We start from the raw sequence: 18,223 nt of genomic DNA, 5'->3' as shown, positions 1-18,223 counted from the left end.
GGAACTCCAGAAGAGAAAAGAGGAGAAATCTGGCCATATAGTATATTGTAGTTATTATGTACCTACCGTGAAGGACCCCCCTCCACTTGCCAAGTCAAGATCCGCCATCGGTTGGACACCCCCCCTCCTAAGCTGTGTGTGCGCAATATAGTACGCGTTCACTAAATAAAATTTGAAGAAAGAAAAAAAAAACACGAGATTATACACACGTTAGACGTACAACGTGTTCCTATAGTGAATCGACTTCACTTAGGGAAAAGATCTGTGTAGGTGGCTGAGAGATGGAGATGGAGATAAAAGATGAAGGGAGGATTTTCTTTTGGTGGGGGGGGTCCCGGGATTTTAATGCACGTATCTAAAGCTGATGGCGGGGGGGCTGCAAAGACCCGCGTCGAGAACAGTAACCTCCGCAATTTGTTGTGTTTCTTCTTGTCGGTGATCTTTCTTCCGCAGCGAAGGTTAACACACATTCAAAAAGAAAATATTGAAATCAACACAATAGACAGGAACATGGGAGTGGGAGGCAGAAGAACGTGGGTGGGTTGTAATGCGTGTGTTTTGATTTCTGTGTGGCAATGCGTAGTCTAAAGGAAAATAAAACGAGTTAAATAGAGAAGAATAGGGGGGAGAAATTGTGTGTTTGGCATTTCGTGTTCAGAGTTCATAGAACCTACTGGAACGGCTTGTGTAAACTTCTCGCAACAGTTGATGGATGCCAGTTGGTCAAGAGGAAATGTCGACATATTTCTCAATATCAAGGTTATAGGTATTTTTAAAATCTGGTACCCACTTGTACTTTCGATGGGCAAACCATAGCGCAGCGAACTCGACAACGCTGAGGAAATGGCATGACTTTCGGTAACCGAAAATTGCCAAGGGACAAACGCTGAATTCCTTCATGAACCATGTGGAAAGTCAAAAGACACTGAGAGACACGATAATGATCTTATGGTGGGAACAAACGAGGAAGTCAACTTGGAAGGTTGAATGGTTTTGCTTTCGTGTCCGACGACAACGAAGCGCCCTTTCATAAAGCACACCAGGAAATGGTGGAAAGTGAAAGGGTCTAAATGACGGAATTGGGTAGTTACAACTTCCATCCTCGCTCCTCCGCCCGTATCCGTTGCCTATTCGTCATGCTTCGATGACAGAAAATGACTATGTAGCGTATTATAAATGTGAACTGCGCATTCGAGACCTCGTAGAGGCTAGACTCTAGAAGTAACCGTAGATTTCGTTCGTGTTTGGTTTTGCCCCCTCAAAGAGGTTGTGACGTGTATTTATGTTTAAGCGGGTCAAGCGTCAGGTTCACGACTTCACGGAAGAGAATGGAGATTGAAGAGCAAAGAAGCCGAATAGATGTATAGCTTTCCGAGCTCATCTAATTACACATTCTGTTCAGAGGAAGGAAGGGGGAAAAACAACAAAATCCAACAAAAACACAAAAAACGACGACAAAGAAAAAGAGAAAGAGAGGCGTAATAATAGCAGGGAAATGTCACGAGAAAAAAAAAAATTGTCAACTATCCAAGGACAGAGTGGGCATCGCGTGGAAAGATAATCTTATGTCTCTCGTTTCATTTCATTTTCTGTTGTATTTCCTTTTTTTTTTTTTTAAATGGATATTCCATGCAGCCAAGCGATTCCGTCAGACGAGAAATATATGAACATTACCGGCCCAAAATTGCGTCATATTTCTCGGTTCTGTGGGTAGCCTGTTAAATAAAAAAAAACAAAGCAAGTGACGATGAACTATTATCCCTATCTAGCTACCACCCAGCTGAAAAGCTTCTGGCCTTTCCTTTTCAACTTGAAAAGAACACAAGAAACCATTAGAAGCAATATGAAAAAAAGGCAATTTCTTTTTATTTTATTTTGCTTCATCCACATCTCGCGGTTCTGCCTGGCAATTGGCGCGCCATTCGAACGTGTCGGAACGAAACGAAAGTCATGTCCGCGTCTGTTTTCTTTCCCAGCAGTCATGTTTTTTGTGTCTTGTTTTCCCCTAGTTTTTTTTTTATTTCTCCATTTTTTTTTTACACGACCCCCCGATATCGACTTTAATAGAAAGAGAAGATAGACACTTGCACTAGCTGTAGATATTCTTTTCCAAGATCCTTTCACTTTTTCGTGTTTTCTTGAACGAGCGCTGACTGCTGAGTCAGGGACGCGCCGAGTCCGTGTGACTTTTTTTTGGGGCCACGTCGCGTGATTCCCTCTCTTCTCTCTTTTTTTTTTTTTTATTGTACGTGCATACTCGTCTTTTGCCTTATTTTCTATTCTTCTCTTGTCTTTTTTTTTTTTTTTTTTTTTATTTCCCTTCAATTTTTACGCTTTTTTCCCTCTCTGTATGTTTGTTTTGATGGAACTTTTATTGTGTGGCTCGGGATCGTGTTGACTCCGGACGGCGGTCATGGCTCACGGATCGTCGATTCCGATCTCTTCTTTCTTATTTTTGAAAGGGGGAAAAAGAAAGATGAACAGAAATATGTCTTCATGTTTCAACGCGTGCCTCAAACATTTCACTTTTGGGTGATGGCCATACAAGAGCATCGTGAAGATGGAAGCTGCGTTCCCTCTGTTTTTCATTGTTTGTCTCCTCTCCAATGCACGGACGATATCGATTTCTCGTTGCACAAAAAAGGGAACGAAGGGTGGGTATAAGACGTTCAATATTGTGATCGTCACTGATCGCATCCGTTTACGACCGTTGTTAATAATTCTCTGTTGAGACTTTCTAAATCAACGGAGCGTGACTCGATTCGATTCAGCGCCTCTGCTTGATTGTAAATCCATGGCTGGTGCTAATAGAATTATCTTGAAAATTTTGTGGTTTTATTTTGCTGGCGCTGAAATTCTTTATTGACGTTTGTTGTTTATTTTTGTATTTGATTTGATTAGGATCACATCCAAGAGGTGCTGGACAAATGGCATCAAATCGACGACGAAATCTGGGCCAAGCTCATCGTCATGGAGCGCAATCGTCGTGTGGCCAAAGCGTACGCCAGGGCCATTCCCATTCAGATTAACGGAAGCGACGATGGATTCGACGGTTTTCGGTAACCATTTCACTACATTTTCTCTTTTTTTTTTTTGTTTGTTTGCATATTATTCCTGGCCAATCACCTCTCGTTACTCAGCCGTATCATTTTCCAACCGACCGAACCTCCAGTGCGTAAACGAGCCTTCAATCAACAAAAAGCAGAGAGGGCCAACAAACTTTCGATTCAAAGAATTTAAAGGAAGAAAAAGTGGCGTCTATCTCTTCCGTTTCTTGTGCTGTCGCTGTGTCCATTTCTTGCTTCCATCGTTGTTTGCATGCGATATGAAGTTGGTCAGCGATGGTAGTCAGTCATCGAAGGAGCGGTCAAGCAAAACGCGCAAGCGCGCACCGTGTGAAACGCGCTGCCGACTTTTTCTTTGCTGATGACGAGAGGGACGGCGGCCACTTGCGCCATGACGTGAAATAGGGAAGTCGACTTCTTCCGCGTAGCCTCAATCGTCCCGTGAGTACACGGTCGTTATCCGTCCCCTCATCGCTGAAGAATCAAGCTCGAGGGGGCGAAAGTTGATTCTCGACATTTCTCTCGTGTCTGCGTTTTTTTTTTTTTTTTTCCTTTCCTTTCCATCGAATCGCGCTAAATGTACATACGATTGGGCATTCACCACACTCGAGTGACAACTACGCAATAGAGCCAACTCTTTTCACCAGCTTGTTCCGCTGCACGCACTGCGCGTTGATCTATTTGTTGCGCGCTCACTTGGCCAAAGTGACCCATTTTTCTCCGCTTTACACGGATTCGTGTACGTGTAACCAAATGTGTCAAACGGGATCCTGCGCATTGAAGAGAAAGAAAACCGTGGCATCCAGCCAAAACGCGAGACAGCCACGGTAAAACGCGAGAAATATCTGCCGGGCTAGCAGCAGATGCCTACGCGACGCGCGCCAGGTGACGGCCTTATAAGGAAAAAAAAAGAGCCTTTCCAGGCCCCCACGTTCCATTGACACACAAATCGAGATGCAGCCAAATGGAAAAAAATAAGAAATAAAAACCAAAGAATGCCACAGCTGATGATAACGGTGGAACTTTCGGTTCAGCAATTTGATTTACAAAATGATTAAATGTGCTCGTATAAGCGGGAGGCCTGTATTGATATTAATTCGTCCTTTCGCTTTTTGCCCTTCATTCGTATAGGATCGGATTGAACGGTTTCGACAACCCGATGCGCGACAACCGGACCGAGGAGGCCAAGCGTCAAATCGGCGAGGGCGCCAAGGTGCGCATGGACGAGAAAGGCAACATCCACATCAAGCGCGTCTCCAAGAGCAACATCTACATCAAGAACACTTCAGATGAGAACGGCATCGGCAACGACATCCTTAAGCTGCCGCAAGGAGCTTTGGAATTCGGCAAGGGTTACCTGGTAAAAGAAACATTCAGAGCCATCTGTCGTACTGTGAAACTAATCTCCGTTTGTTCTTCCGTTCTTTTTCCTTGATTTCGTTGCTATTCTCGTCACGATTCCATCGTCGCGCAGCTGTTTGATATGAAAAAGTTCCAGCAGAACGTGTCCCGCGAGCTGAAACGCGCCTACCCGGACCGCCGCAAGTTGGAGATGCAATGCATCACGGCCATTGCCTTCGCCAAGAACGATATGGAGCTGCTCAACTGTCCTTGCTGGGTCATGATCGTCAACATTGTGGCCATGGATATGCTCAAATCAAAGATGCCACCTGTTAGTAAGCGCAACGACATCCGCAACCGACCGCGCATCCCGATCCCCGACGAGGACCCGTACAGTGTGGCTGGCAGCGGCTCGAGCGGCAGCTCGTCGCACAACGGCAACAGCAACAACGGAAGCGGTTCCGCTCCGGCCAATTCTAACGGCGTCGTTGGTACTAAACGTGGCGACAAACCACCAAAGCTGCCACCACGCGATAATGGCATCTATGGCTCCAACATTCCAAAAGTGAGTGAGCCGTGATTAAAAAAATTTTGATTTTGTATTGCGTATTTAACGAAAAAATCCTTGATTTTTTTTTGCAGCCGGATTACGACGAGATTGACGAGAACGGATACAAAGCCTTTGCCACAACCCGTCCCAGCAAGGAAAAGCTATTGTCGACCGACAAAAAATACGGTGAGAGTTTCTACAATTAAGTACAACGAATCATCAGCGCCGCAAGTGCGTACCCTAGTATTAATGAACAAACGATCCAACAACCGTGTCGAGGTGTTGCGGCTTTGTTCCCCTCAACATTGGCGTGATTGGATACTCAGTGCCGGTAGCAATTTCGCGTGTGGCAACATGTTGTGTCGATGTCCAATCTGGACAGAGGCACTTTCACTGATGCATGTGTGTGTGTGTGTGACGAACGGATTGGTTTCGTAAAGGTACTAGCTACCGCGATAATGACGCAGGGCAGCTTTCCACTCGTTAATGATGACTTGGCAAGGACGGGACAGTGAACCTCTCTCTTTTTACCGTATCTTTTGTACTTTGTGAATCAATTGTGTATGGGTCGTTGCACTTTTTCTTTTTCATTTATTTATTTTTGTTTACTTTTTTCCCCCGTTCATGAAATCATGGTTTCATTATTCGTGCTTTTTTTTTTCTTTTTTTTTTATCCCGATTGAACAGACGATCCCTATTACTGCGGTCTACGTGCTCGCGTCTCCAACTTTGTCAAGAACAAGAACACGAAGGAGCCGGTCAAAGAGAGTGGAACTGAAATCAAGATGAAGATGACTCCTCACGTAGGCACATACCAGGCCGCCTTGTCCCACGGACATCCCATGCAGGCCCATCAAATGTGGCATTCGCGAAGCTTCGACAGTGGAATGGGTAATTGGTTTTGACGCCTATTTTTTTTTTTCCCATTGCACAAAACTGTTTATAAAACTAGCTGAACGTCCACAACGCATCTTTTTATACCTGGGTGACACGTTTTATGGTCTTATGGTGTCGCACTGAATCACGATATTTTTTTTTTTACATTCATTATTATATTCCCTAACGTGAAACGAACTTTCCCTTTCCTATGGTTGGCGTCCACCTACACAGCCTCGTCGTTTCCATCCGCACGGTCGCTGTTTTTAAAATCAAAGTAGACAAACGAAAAAAAGGGGGAAGGAATACAAACAAAAAAATTGCCAATTTTCAATAAAGGGAGTCATGTGGGATAACAAAGACTGCTGGAATGCTTAAAGAAAAATGGCGACCGTGAGAAAGGAAATCGTCAAAGCTCGAGACTTGGTTTCCTTTTTTTTTTATTGATCTCATTTCCCTTGCTTTTTCCCATTTTTCGTACGCGAAACGCACAGCCTCGCTGCAGAGCAGCGTCACACCCGATATCCACCGGTTATGGAAAGCTTATCCTTTCGAACGCAATCCTACGTCGTGGGTACCTTCCCATCCATCCCAATTACACGGATACAGCCCAGGTGAGTCCTTTCCCATTCCCATACCGTACCTTTGGATTCTACCCCGAATAGAAAGTCTTTCAGCTCTTGACTAGCCATTCATCTTTCTTCGTTTCTTTCTCTCTCTCTCACTCTGTATTTGGCATTCATCTATCGACCTATAACTTCTTTTTATGGACTCTCGGTTCGGACAAAACTATAAAAGGGTCGCTCAGAATGACAAGCTGATACTACCCGGTTCCGAACTGAAGTTTAGATGTAGTTTCTAGTCTAACTTGATCCTGTACCAATGACTTTTCAGTATTCTATTTTAATCGCAATGAAAATTGTGTTGACTACATCCTTGTCGATTTGCGCTCATGAAACCTGACAAAATAGTGCAAAATCGGCCAGCTTTGACATGTACTTCTTCTATATTACGCTGACAGACACGGCCACGACGATCAAGACGTACAAGAAAGCTGTGGCAAACATCCGCACCCTCAGCACACCGTACAGCTAAAAAATCGAAGTCACTGACGCCACCCTACTCCTTTCCTTCTTTTTACCCTCTTATTTTTCCCCTTATTTTTTTTCATTCCATTCCTATATGTTCCTTATATTTCCTTACGTTCGCTACCTACATATCCACAAAGACGACAACCGACGACCGCAACCGAGATGGCAACATTTCCCAACGGTACATCCACATAATGTCTTCACGTCATCCTACATTCGGTTGCTTTTCGCTCGTACGAAAATCAGTAACCGCTATGTTGTGACCATTATGGCTATTTTCCGTTACTCGTTGACTGCCGTTTAGACATGAAGACTTATTTTTCCTAAAAAATGTAAAGAAAAAAAAAATCTGTACTTTCTTCCGCTCAGCTTCCAGCTGTGTTCTTCATGACGGCATCTTACAAAATGAAAACAAAAACTGTTACCACGATTTTGTGAATCGATGGGTGATCAAATTCTTTCTCTCTTTTTTGTTTATTGCTCGACCAGACGCAGCAGAATGGGAGTGTTATTGGGATGCATGACCAGGTTGTTGGGCTACTTTCTCTCCGCTGTATTTTTTTTGTTATTGCTGGTAAGGCATTGCGACAAAGTTGCTTCTCTCTCTTTCCTTCTGTCTTTGTCTTGTTTTCTTTAGTTATCTGAGACTGTGCAGCATTCTATTTGTCATTTTTATTTGCAACGTATTTTGCTCTCGCTTCGATCGTACATTCTTGCAACCAGTGATATGAATAGTCTTCGTGTCAAACGGAAAAAATAGCAGGCGGTTGCTGTTTTTATGGATATGTTACTCGTTTCTAAAGTAGCAACCTATTTTGTTTATGGCTACAGTGAATAACATCTTGTAAATATCCGATGGGCAGCCCTTGTTTTGTCTGACTATAGAAAAGCTGTCAGATTGAAAGCATAAATATAGCAGGCTCGGGGTGCAAGGAAACGATGAACTCTAGACACAACATAATGAACTTTACTTCTCGACGATATTAATTCAATTTTTTGAAATCCACAATCAATTTTTTAAAACTGTTTTTATTGCCGCTTTTAGAAACAGAGCTCACAGACTCGGCTTACTCCCGCATCTACGGCCGCTTGCCGATACCGCGCAGTTATGTCCCAATTGCAGCGCCGTCGCGAGCGTCTTACTACGGGGAGTGGAATTGACGTCATTTTCGAGCATCTTCGGTGATGGCGCCGTCATCTCCCTACTGCGTTCACCCGTCTTTTACATAGTTTGAACGCAGTTTGGGATGTTGTCCGTGAATGTATATGACCGCTCCTTTTTCTGTCAATTTGGCTATTACTTGGACATTCTTTTCGTTTATGTTTGTTTTTCCTTGTTTTCCGCTCGTTTTTATTTTCATTTGCAAGTGGGCCCTGGTCTGTCTCTTTTTCTTTTTCTCTGCATTTCATTCTTCAAATGTGTCTTTCTTTAAAATGGCTCTTCCCAGTTTCACACAGTCTAGATTATTTTGTAATTATCAAAACATTAGAGAGAAAAGCATTGTTGGACAGCAACCATGTTGGGGTGGGTCTCTACGCTGTTTTGCTTTTCCTTGTAGAAAGAATGTAAACCAAACTGCGTGTGCTAGGGAAGGTTTGTGTATGTATGTGTTTTTTTTTATTATTATTATTTGTGTGCGTGAACGTGTGCGTGTGAATTCGAATGGCGTCGGGTCGTTGGGTGACCTATATAATAAAGAGACCATTGGACAACATGTCAAAAAGCTTGTGTAGCCGAACCAACCATGACAGAGTTTATTTAATTTTTCAATCAGTAAAACAGAGATCAACATTTTTTTTTTCTTTTAATTTTTTTCTTTTTCTTTTTCTTTTTTCCACTCAAAACAAAAATTGTGCATAAGTGTGTATTGCAAATTTCCTGGAGACCGTCCTTTTTCATATCTCTGTAGAAAACGGCTTTTCTTTTATTCTCGTTATTTGTCGAATAACGTTATAGAGAAGGGTTTTGTCTTTGATTTCTTTTGTTTTATTGTCAAATTTCTTTTTTAGATGGCTGTTACAACATTCATCATTCAACCCGTCTCTGTACTCTGTAATATTTTTTTCAAATAGGGGCTGGGTTTTTCGATTTGGATGACATGATCGACGGGTTCTTACGTTCGATTGTCTCCACTCTTGTTGTGTATTGTAAATACTGAAAGAATTTTTTTTCTCTCTGCTCCGGCCCTCTTGCAATTAATAAATATACGGTTGACGGCTTTCACTTTATCAACGTGTTTTCTGTTGCCTCAATGAACTATTAGTATATTGTATTGCATAGAGCCGCATGCAGAAAAAGCTTGTCGTTCTTTTGCTACTAAGAAAATAGCAATGGCATGGTGTTTCATAAAATTTACGTATGTACGTACTTAGGTTATTTGCACGGAAAGCATAGTAAGGCGCTGGATTCAAGAAGAAGAGTATTGAGAACAGCAATAGGCTACATAGAGTCTCAGGTATTACTAGAACATACAATACATTCACCGAAATTGAAGGCGTTCGTGAACTACAACAATATTCTAATATTTCGGCTTATCCAAGAGGCATTAGCACAAGCTATATTTTCTACCACCTCTCGTACTTTTTTTTGAGCGGGTTGGCGATGATCTAGCAAATGTTGCATAACCCCACGAATACTTTTCAACAGTTGAAGTTGAAATGGAAGTGTATAGGCTTAGGAGTCTTGCATATATAGTCGCATGTTAATAGTGCCTTTGAATATTTGACAAAAGAGGGCGGCTTTCCGTCACCGTTTCGCTTGTTTCCCAAAATTTTCTTGCAACGATATTTTTCTATTTATTAATTTTTTTGCCAAAAAGGCCTAAAGCGTCTAAATCGCAGAACAACAATTTGAACTCCACTTTGAGTTTCACGTTTTAGTCGAAAACCTATTTTACTGTTTTAGGCACTCCCTAATACTTTGGCCATTATCTCATATTTTCAGTCACTCCTATAGCTTGCAACCTATAAAGAACATTTACAAACAGTGAAAACTCTCATCAAGGAAATGGCCAGAAAATGGCAGATCTTGCAACAACCAACAGGGAAGAAAATTTCCTTCAGACCTATTTCAATGGCTTAGCTCAGTCTTCGTTCGATAAATGCAAAGATGCTGTAGTACGTATTTTTTTTTATTTTACATTTCCGTTTCTTAGAAGATTTCTGTTAACATGTCTAATGTTAAAGATGCTATTCACACTACATTGAAATATGTATGCAGGATAGGGAACGTGACACAAATAAGAATCAAAATGGCATCTGGCCTTATCTCATGGGAACCTTATCTCAACTTGCTACAACTGAAAAATCATACATGGCTCTCTTGTTTCTTGTGCCAAAATCTTTCCTAAGGAAAGAGAACTCATTGAAATCTGCCTATGATACTTTAAGAATGGAATGTAGACGGACAGAAGAGTTCTCAAAAGTTACACAACTAGATTTGCTTGTTGTTCATCTACTTGGCCAACTTGCTCAATTTGCTTCTGCCAGACTTGAGCTAATGGAATTGTACATTAATTTTTTTTCTAACATAACAAGATACAATGTCATAACCAGTTTGTTTCTTTTGTAGTTATGAAAAACTGTCCGCCTTTGGTACGTTAAAACAAAACAATCTGGAAGAACTTCTACCTCAAATTCATAAACTGAGTCAAACGAATGATACAAAATTTCACCATCCATTAATGGCACCACTAAAATCTTCATTTTCTCATGAATGTGAGATACTTGAACATTTGCTAGATGCAAATGTAGAAATGGCTTCATGGAATTATCTCCCAGCTCTTTTGAAAATTAATGAAACTCAGGCCAAACTGGATACTTGGGCAAAAATTTTTCAGTTGAGAGAAACCAGGAGATTAGGGCTTTTCAAAACACCTACATCGCCTCAACTTTATCAGTGGCTGGTGAAATTCAAGTGTTTGAGTGTTTCAAAATTCACTCTCTACTTTTATGAAGTACTTTCTAAATATTCCACGCCTCAGGATTTAAAAGCCTTGTGTGCCAAGCAAAGTTTAGACTATGTGAATCTGTAATGCATTTATTCTTTTGTAGATAACTATCAGGCCAAATTATTTCCTACTTGTGGGCTCTAGGATCCAAGCCTTTCAGAGAAAAGCTGATGCTCGTGCAGTTTCTTTAATACTTGATGTGAATGGTCTTGATTCATTCCGAGGACCGGGTTATGTTCATCCCAGTAAACCTGTGGACACTCCTAAAGGACTAGATTCATACCCTTGTATCTTCACTTCTCCTGATGTACTGCTAGTTTTGACGCTGGTCAGCCAATTTATCATTCATGAACTTAGACATATTATTGGTTTTGTAGAAATCTATTCGAGAAATTCCTTATTGGCCAAGCGTAATTATGCTTCTAGCGGATCGGATACAGGAATTGTCTAATTACGAGAAGTTAGTTTACGTATTTGATCATAGGGTAACTCTTTCACATATCTATAATAGTACGTGATATGAATCTATATCAAATACCCATTGTGTACGTCCTTTTAGGTGCAGCGGACTTATTTTCTTCAACGTGTGGAGCCGCGACTAACATTGGTACTGATATTTGAATCAAAACGAATGGAGAAAGAGAGCTACATCATAAGCTTTATGAATGAAATAACCCAACAGCTGAGAGGAACCAGAATTTTCAATTGCTTAAAAGGCACTGGATCATAATAAGTTGCTGAAGAACAAGAGCTGCGAAAGATGATTTTGCTGGAGGCTCGCGGCCACTTCCGAAAACTTGTTCAAAATTCTGCGAATATTTCTCTGGCTTTTCTTGCGATATGGCAATCGTGTTAAGCACACGAATATTTTCAGTGATTTTTATTTCCAGTGTTCTTATCTGAATCAATCATGTCAACTGTTTCAAGAATATATAACAAAATCCTTCACAAATATCCTTACGGGATTCAGGCTGTTCAAACAGGCATATTTAGTATTTAGAATTTTTCACAATTCATTCGCCTACTAACGTGTTTTTCTAGCAATTCTCATGGGAACGGGAGACTTCTTGTCTCAAGTATTCGTTGAAAAGAAAGGAGCTAAGGAATATAATTTCTTGCGAACGGTGAAATTTGCGGGATTCGGTTTCTTCGTTGCTGTTAGTATTACTATTTAAGAGTTCTTATTACTGTGCAACAAAGTTCTCAATCTGTCAGGGACCTGCTATTCGAGGATGGTACAATATCTTAGATCATTACATCAGATCTACGGGTGCAAAGGGTGTCCTGCTCAAAGTTGCAGCTGATCAATTGTTATTTGCTCCAACTTTTCTTGTAATTTTTTTGAGCACAATGGGAACCCTAAATGGGGAAAACCCTCAAAAAATAGCTGCCCGAGTGGAACAAGATCTTCCAGAAATTTTGCTCACCAATTGGAAGGTTTACTACAAACTATAATCAAATATGTTCCTAAAGCCTGGATTACAGTTTCTACATTTCTCCATAGGTTTGGCCAATGGTACAGATGGTTAATTTCTATTTTGTACCTCTACAGCACAGAGTACTTGTTGCTCAAGTTGTGGCAGTTTTTTGGAATACATATTTGGTAATCATAAAGTTTTTATGGTGAATGATGATGATAAAAGAATTTAAGTCACTATTTTTTATAGGCTTTTGTTACCAATCGTCATTAGAGGACAATCTGAAGACGAGGGTTTCATTTTCGTCAAAATTAAAGTATTTAGTATTTTAGTCTTCATAAGACTTGTTTACAACAACCTCTAAAACGTGGTAACCTTTTTCATTTGGCGTATTTTTCAAAAATAAAAAAATTCTACATAAATGATGGGTATCGGAAGGCTTCTCCTATTAAGTGAAGTATCGTCAGGTTTATAAGGCCATTTTTGCTTACGAGGTAACCGACTGAATGTTCTATAGCATGCGCTTCAGTATGTCGCTGATCAATTTTAAGCAGATGATTGTTGTGTGGAAAGGGCGATAATTCGCATCGCGTTTTGGATAGCCGTTACCTTTTTAGAAGAAAGGTAAAAAACCAAATTGGCATCTGGGTAATCGCGTCAACAATTGTAATCATCGACAGCCCCTAAACAAGTTGTTCATTTGTACGGAAATGCTAATTCCTGATAACCATTTCATCCAATTTTCTCGTCCTACTTTTGGTTTTCAATATACTCACTAGGTGCTGTGTTTGAAGTGTAAGCAAGATGGCGATTACCAGTACAAAAACGTGTCTACTCTAGCAGTTGTGAAGGAAACGTTTGGTTAACTTCAAATAACTCTAGTTTTTAATGAGTAAATCTGTCGCAAGTGGAAGAATAGATAATAGGAAATCTTCTTCAAAAAAGGATTCTTCCGGTCCAGTGATGGCTCCGGCAGTTTTGGTAAATGGTAAAGCGGAAAACAAGAACTTGAAAGTGTCGTCTAAACAAAATTTAAAGAAAATGGACCCAAAAGATCAAGAGCTTGATAAAAAGCGAGGGCCCATTGACATCGCCGCTTTAAAGACGCAACTCTCTTCTGAGGACCTTTTCATTTCTAGCCTACTGACCAATATTCCAACTCAGGGTGTTTCTACAGTACAAGATCTCGATGGTAACAAGGCTGGTGATGACCACAACAGTTCTACCCAGAAATTTGACACCGGGAACCGTGCTTCCAATCCTGAAGAACTGAAAGAACGTCTAGCAGCTAAGCTCTCACAGTTCACAGGTATGTGTTAACATTTATATTTAAGGAAGGCCAGCCAGCTTATGCCATCTAATTTCAGGTAAAAAACTGGATTTGTCCGATAAGAAAATGAAAACGAAACTTAAACGGAAATTAGATAAATTGGAGAAGAAGAAACTAAAAAGGAAAAATAACAAGATGAGGTCCAAAATTGCAAAACTTGCACAAGCTACCAAGGCAGCATCTGTATCATCAACCTCTTCACTTACAGAGTCTGTCAAAACAGAAATTCCTGAGCCAACCGTAACAAGCAGACCACCAAAGCCAATTTTCAACAGTGAAGGTCGCATGGTTTTCAGCAAATTTGATTTTGGAGAGTTGACAACTCCATCACCAATCCAGAAAAAGACCACCTTAGATCCAAAGGCAGCACTCATTAAAATTAAAAAAGTGAAAGAAAAAGTCAAACATTTGGAAGGCAAAGGTGAAGTAGAAAGAGCAAGGAGTATTGAAGAGAAACAAGCATGGGAAGGTGCTCTGCAAAGAGCTGAGGGTGTCAAGGTAAACTTTCGATTACCAAACATTTTTTTTTAGATCTTCATAAACTTTTACATTTCTGTATTACCATAGGTGAAAGACAACGTAGAGTTGCTGGCAAAATCGATTAAGAAGCGAGAAAAAATGAAGCAACAAAGCAAAAAGAAATGGGATGAACGAATCGAAGCGCAAGAGAAGAGAAAAGAAGACCAACAGAAGAAGAGAAAAGCCAACATCGGGAAGAAGAAGACCGAGAAAAAAGAAAAGAAACTTAATCGATTAGCGAAAAAAGGCAAATTTATCGTATGATTGACCGACACTGATTCATGGATGAGCCGACCTGTGTCCTATCGTGTGCAAGCCGTGTCGTGATAGTTTTGTATAAAAATATACTGGCATGCCTTCCATGATCGTGGAAAATTTGAAGAAAAAAAAGTTTTGGATTCATTTTGAAGGGTTTAATGATTTCATTAGTCACCCACTCTTATAACAAAAGATCTTTCGTGGACGAAAATAATTTAAATTGATTTGTCTTTATTTGTGTTTTTGTTAACGGCAAGATCATAGCTTTCTTAAATTTCAGTGTAGTATGTGATGTAATTTGGTAAACGTTAGCTCCTTGGAAATGTGCCTAAGGGAAAAACAGGATACGAAGGGCGTCAAAAATCATTTATAAATACAGAAGAAATGCAACTTCTTGCCACAGATGAAGGTGGTCTTCTCGGTGTAAAGGTGAGGTTATTAGTTCCTCTTTAACAAACGCCATGCCTTAACTATTGAAGTTTTATTTATAGATGTTCCTACGCAAATTATACATACCAGTTTTCCTTGAACCATTTATTGCTTTGGTGAAAAGCGCTCCTGGCCTACATAACAGTCAGCAGCCACCATCTGGCATAGTAATAGCAGTAGCAAACAATGATTTCGTTAGCAACATTTCCAACAGTTCCAATACATCCCAGCATTGGTTAAATCCGCGACGTGAGTTTTTTTTTAATTTCGTTTCAAGAAATTCGACTTGTATTGAATTTACGTTTTTACAAATGGTGTATTAGATGTTTTGTCAGACCTTACACTTACACTCAATGCGAAACAGGAGTTTGACACTTCGTCGTTTCCAGTGACATCTCAACCATCGGTGCAACCGATGAAGGCAAAACTTTTGAACGTTTCAAAAACGAACACGTCAACAACGCTCAATTTTACTTCGACCGTTTCACGTTCTTTCAGTGATCAACGCAATTTGTTAATCGGTTTCATCTCTAGAATCTTCGAAGACTCTTTAGCCAGCCCTAAAATCCAAAATACGTCCATCATACCTTCTCCTGGTGTCTCTTTTCCTGCATCAGACCATTATCCCGATCGTGATCATCGTTACTCTATCATTTCGTCTCTATACCATTTTTCTTCGCCTTCTCGTCGCCTATTCTGGGCATTACGCCGATATTTCAGCAACTTGTGAAAGAATGTGATAATGTAAAATTTAAATGAAACTCCTGTATTTCTTTCCCTTATTTATTTCTTTTTTTTTCTTTTCTACATTGTGTTTAAATGTGTAGAGTAGCACTTATGGCAATCCGTTTTACACAAAAAAAAAAAAAAAATTTCGCCAAAAAAAAAAAAAATCACACTTTTTTCTTTTTTCCGACACTTAGCCATCTACCGCTCAGACTCGTTATTACTGGCGTAGGCAATTTCAGTCCATTGGATGCCATTCGCAGTTAGTTCAGTAACGTGGATGGAGAATAACGCGTGGCTGGAGGAGCAATTGAAAAATGGATAAGATAATACGACAAAAGGATGGTAAGTATAAACATTATTATATTTGTTTTGAATTATTAATTATTGTTTATTAGATCAAATTATGAAGCTGCAGGCCTAATTATTGGAACAACACAAAATATTAGATAACAGCAAAGCTAAGGATGGTAAGGCCTAATACATAATGATTCTATTTATTTGCTTTTATTCATTTGTGTTTTGTAGCTCAAATTTTGAGTCTACAAGCCCAGCTAAGGGAAAAGAACAAATTTGAATGGAACAGTTTCCAAACAGTGAAGGAGGTTTTTCCAAACTCATCCCTAACTGAACATGAATTGGCATTAGGCGAACACAGTCAGGTATCTCAACTTTTCAAATAAGAATTCAAAATAAGTATAGAATTTTAACAAACAATTATTTATTGTTTAGTTATTCAGTCTACCACCTGACAGTGTGTTAAAGTTAAATTCTGTTAGTGCTGCACTAAAAGAATTGTTAGTAATAAGTCCATGCAGCGAAGGAATTGAACAATTGTGGGACCGTATTTGGGCTGAAAATGGGTGTGGTACGGAAACCAAGATATGGCACAAGTTCAACATGAAACATGGATTAGGTACTTTTCGGTTTTATGTCTATTGAAAAAGTATTTTTAATGCTATTATTTTGCATTCACAGAATTTAATGGGGGATCAAATCAAGTCTGGAAGTGTTACAGGATGGAAGAGTCAGCCTACAGATGAAAAAACACAGAGTGCATTACCATTACGGTATGAGGTAAAGTAATAGAGTATGCACATTGTCTAATGAGAAGTACCATCTTGTGTTAATAAATCCAGTACAACAGCAATCCTTTATAGTTCTGTCACAGCTAGAAACCTCAAATAATTCTGCTTCTCTGTCTAAAGAACAACTTGTCCTTTACGTTCAGAGTGTTGGGGAAACTGGGTACTTAAATGGCCCTAAAGATGTTTTAATTTTGCTGCCATTGCAGAGATGAACATCATACATGGACTCTTTAGGTATGAAAGGATTTTTCTTCAAATAATTTTGAATTTATGACGAAGAATTTCTCCTCCTTTTTGCCAACCAGGTCTAATCTACCAAAAAAAATTTTATCCAATAGGAAAGGATTTTCATGTACTGGGAACACAACTATCAACAATGCAACATTATACAGGTGCTAGTTTATCATTCAAGAGCCTTATACAATGATGTTAATCTGCAATTTGTATGTCCTTCCCCAAGCTTCCACCAGAAGTTGAATCTATGAGTCATGTAAGTTACATGATCAACAGTTGATATGTTTAATGGTGTTGTTTTTCTTTTCTCAATATAGGTTAATAGTAACATTGGATCTGAAAAAATTCTTGGTTGGGGCAAGACACTGAATAAATTGTATTGATTGGATGGATGACATGACATTTCTATACTTAATTCGGATTCCCCAGACGGTATTTGATATTAAAAAAATTGAAGTGCATATCTGGGCTCCCTTCTTTTCTGAAGCCCCGTTTCCCCTTGACTCGTAATAAGCCCGTAGGGGGTCATGCCCCTACTGTACGGTATATATAAAAACAACATATACCGAGGTTTGGAGGGCTCTGGCCGGAAAGGGGACGTGGGGTGCCGCTTAGTCCGATGATGTGTTCACGGAGGGCGATGTGGCTACCCACAAATCCGAACTAAAGGTTAATCGCTCCTGTAAAAATGTTCCAAATCTTCAGCTCTTCTTCCGGCTTCTCTTAGCCAATCACCGGGTAATCTCCCCGGTGGGTCAACAAGGCAGTGTCTCCCCCTGCCTGGGTTGACGGCAACTTTTGAAAAGGCTATTGTGCCTTTTTAAAGTTGCAAAAATAATTGTAATGTGCAGAGAATTGTCAATAAATTTTTTTTTATAAAATGTTTTTGCAAATTTTGTTTCTTTCACTGTCTGTTTTTATACATTACATTTATCATCTTGTTTTTATTTAGCTTTCTCAATTCTCCTTTATTGTTTTTGCCACCGTTGTATCGTTTATCTGTAAGTGTTCAATTATTATTTATTACACTTTTTGAACCAATGAGCCATGAATCATATGATGAACTTAGACAAGGAACAACTTGTAATACCTTGATATTTTCTGAAGTAATTTTGTCCATATAGTATATTGTTTTACTCTAGTAGGAATCGATCCTCAGTAACAGTTCATCGCAACGCCGATGCTCTAACATTGAGCCACGAGATATATATAAATTTTTTATTAAAGATATATCATATGTTATGTGAATGTTTATGCATAAACATCCTAGACGATAACTATATGTTTATCTTTGTATTGCTTTTATATATATCATAGCTCAATGTTAGAGCATTCAGTTGCGATAACT

At 39.8% G+C, this 18,223-nt stretch overlaps 5 protein-coding genes and 1 long non-coding RNA gene across 17 annotated transcripts in view; all 6 read left to right on the top strand.

The window, feature by feature from the left end:
- The window catches only part of LOC130685630 (uncharacterized), a 58,356-nt gene extending 50,228 nt beyond the window's left edge, over positions 1 to 8,128 (top strand). For 6 of the 11 annotated variants that reach the window (XM_059494655.1, XM_057508958.2, XM_059494660.1 and 3 more), the window contains exons 3-9: positions 2,902 to 3,059; positions 4,197 to 4,425; positions 4,540 to 4,971; positions 5,049 to 5,142; positions 5,644 to 5,847; positions 6,327 to 6,446; positions 7,969 to 8,128. In XM_059494655.1, the coding sequence (XP_059350638.1) occupies positions 2,902 to 3,059; positions 4,197 to 4,425; positions 4,540 to 4,971; positions 5,049 to 5,142; positions 5,644 to 5,847; positions 6,327 to 6,446; positions 7,969 to 8,084 (1,353 nt within the window). In that variant the 3' untranslated portion in view covers positions 8,085 to 8,128. Of the gene's footprint in view, positions 1 to 2,901; positions 3,060 to 4,196; positions 4,426 to 4,539; positions 4,972 to 5,048; positions 5,143 to 5,643; positions 5,848 to 6,326; positions 6,447 to 6,853; positions 7,317 to 7,412; positions 7,498 to 7,968 lie in introns of those variants that run through there. The other 5 variants (XR_009420714.1, XR_009420715.1, XM_059494656.1 and 2 more) reach the window with 5 other exon arrangements.
- A 1,734-nt stretch (positions 8,129 to 9,862) lies between these two features.
- LOC130685605 (KICSTOR subunit 2-like) lies at positions 9,863 to 11,825 on the top strand. The gene is made up of 6 exons (XM_057508928.2): positions 9,863 to 10,040; positions 10,144 to 10,430; positions 10,495 to 10,953; positions 11,018 to 11,180; positions 11,251 to 11,358; positions 11,433 to 11,825. The coding sequence occupies exons 1-6, from the start codon at positions 9,942 to 9,944 to the stop codon at positions 11,601 to 11,603; spliced, it is 1,287 nt and encodes a 428-aa protein (XP_057364911.1). The 5' UTR covers positions 9,863 to 9,941; the 3' UTR covers positions 11,604 to 11,825.
- On the top strand, positions 11,715 to 12,713 carry LOC130685622 (protein Mpv17-like). The gene is made up of 5 exons (XM_057508948.2): positions 11,715 to 11,856; positions 11,915 to 12,030; positions 12,089 to 12,310; positions 12,378 to 12,476; positions 12,541 to 12,713. Exons 1-5 carry the CDS (start codon positions 11,784 to 11,786, stop codon positions 12,562 to 12,564), a joined length of 534 nt encoding a protein of 177 aa, XP_057364931.1. The 5' UTR covers positions 11,715 to 11,783; the 3' UTR covers positions 12,565 to 12,713.
- A 358-nt stretch (positions 12,714 to 13,071) lies between these two features.
- Positions 13,072 to 14,552, top strand: LOC130685607 (surfeit locus protein 6 homolog). Its single transcript, XM_057508930.2, has 3 exons — positions 13,072 to 13,600; positions 13,659 to 14,119; positions 14,189 to 14,552. Exons 1-3 carry the CDS (start codon positions 13,180 to 13,182, stop codon positions 14,402 to 14,404), a joined length of 1,098 nt encoding a protein of 365 aa, XP_057364913.1. The 5' UTR covers positions 13,072 to 13,179; the 3' UTR covers positions 14,405 to 14,552.
- A 138-nt stretch (positions 14,553 to 14,690) lies between these two features.
- LOC130685618 (uncharacterized) overlaps positions 14,691 to 18,223 on the top strand; it is an 83,208-nt gene continuing 79,675 nt past the window's right edge. The window contains exons 1-3 of one of the 2 annotated variants that reach the window (XM_059494662.1): positions 14,691 to 14,827; positions 14,890 to 15,076; positions 15,151 to 15,593. In XM_059494662.1, the coding sequence (XP_059350645.1) occupies positions 14,783 to 14,827; positions 14,890 to 15,076; positions 15,151 to 15,557 (639 nt within the window). In that variant the 5' untranslated portion in view covers positions 14,691 to 14,782 and the 3' untranslated portion in view covers positions 15,558 to 15,593. Of the gene's footprint in view, positions 14,828 to 14,889; positions 15,077 to 15,150; positions 15,600 to 18,223 lie in introns of those variants that run through there. The other variant, XM_057508944.2, reaches the window with a different exon arrangement.
- LOC132087831 (uncharacterized) lies at positions 16,294 to 17,718 on the top strand. The gene is made up of 3 exons (XR_009420671.1): positions 16,294 to 16,469; positions 16,532 to 16,875; positions 16,947 to 17,718. It is a non-coding gene; the product is annotated as an uncharacterized LOC132087831 (long non-coding RNA).

Source organism: Daphnia carinata, chromosome 3 (assembly GCF_022539665.2).
Source record: "Daphnia carinata strain CSIRO-1 chromosome 3, CSIRO_AGI_Dcar_HiC_V3, whole genome shotgun sequence".
NCBI classification, from domain to species: Eukaryota; Metazoa; Arthropoda; class Branchiopoda; order Diplostraca; family Daphniidae; genus Daphnia; species Daphnia carinata.
The sequence above is the reverse complement of the archived record's forward strand: the minus strand, read 5'-3'. Positions and strand labels throughout refer to the sequence as shown.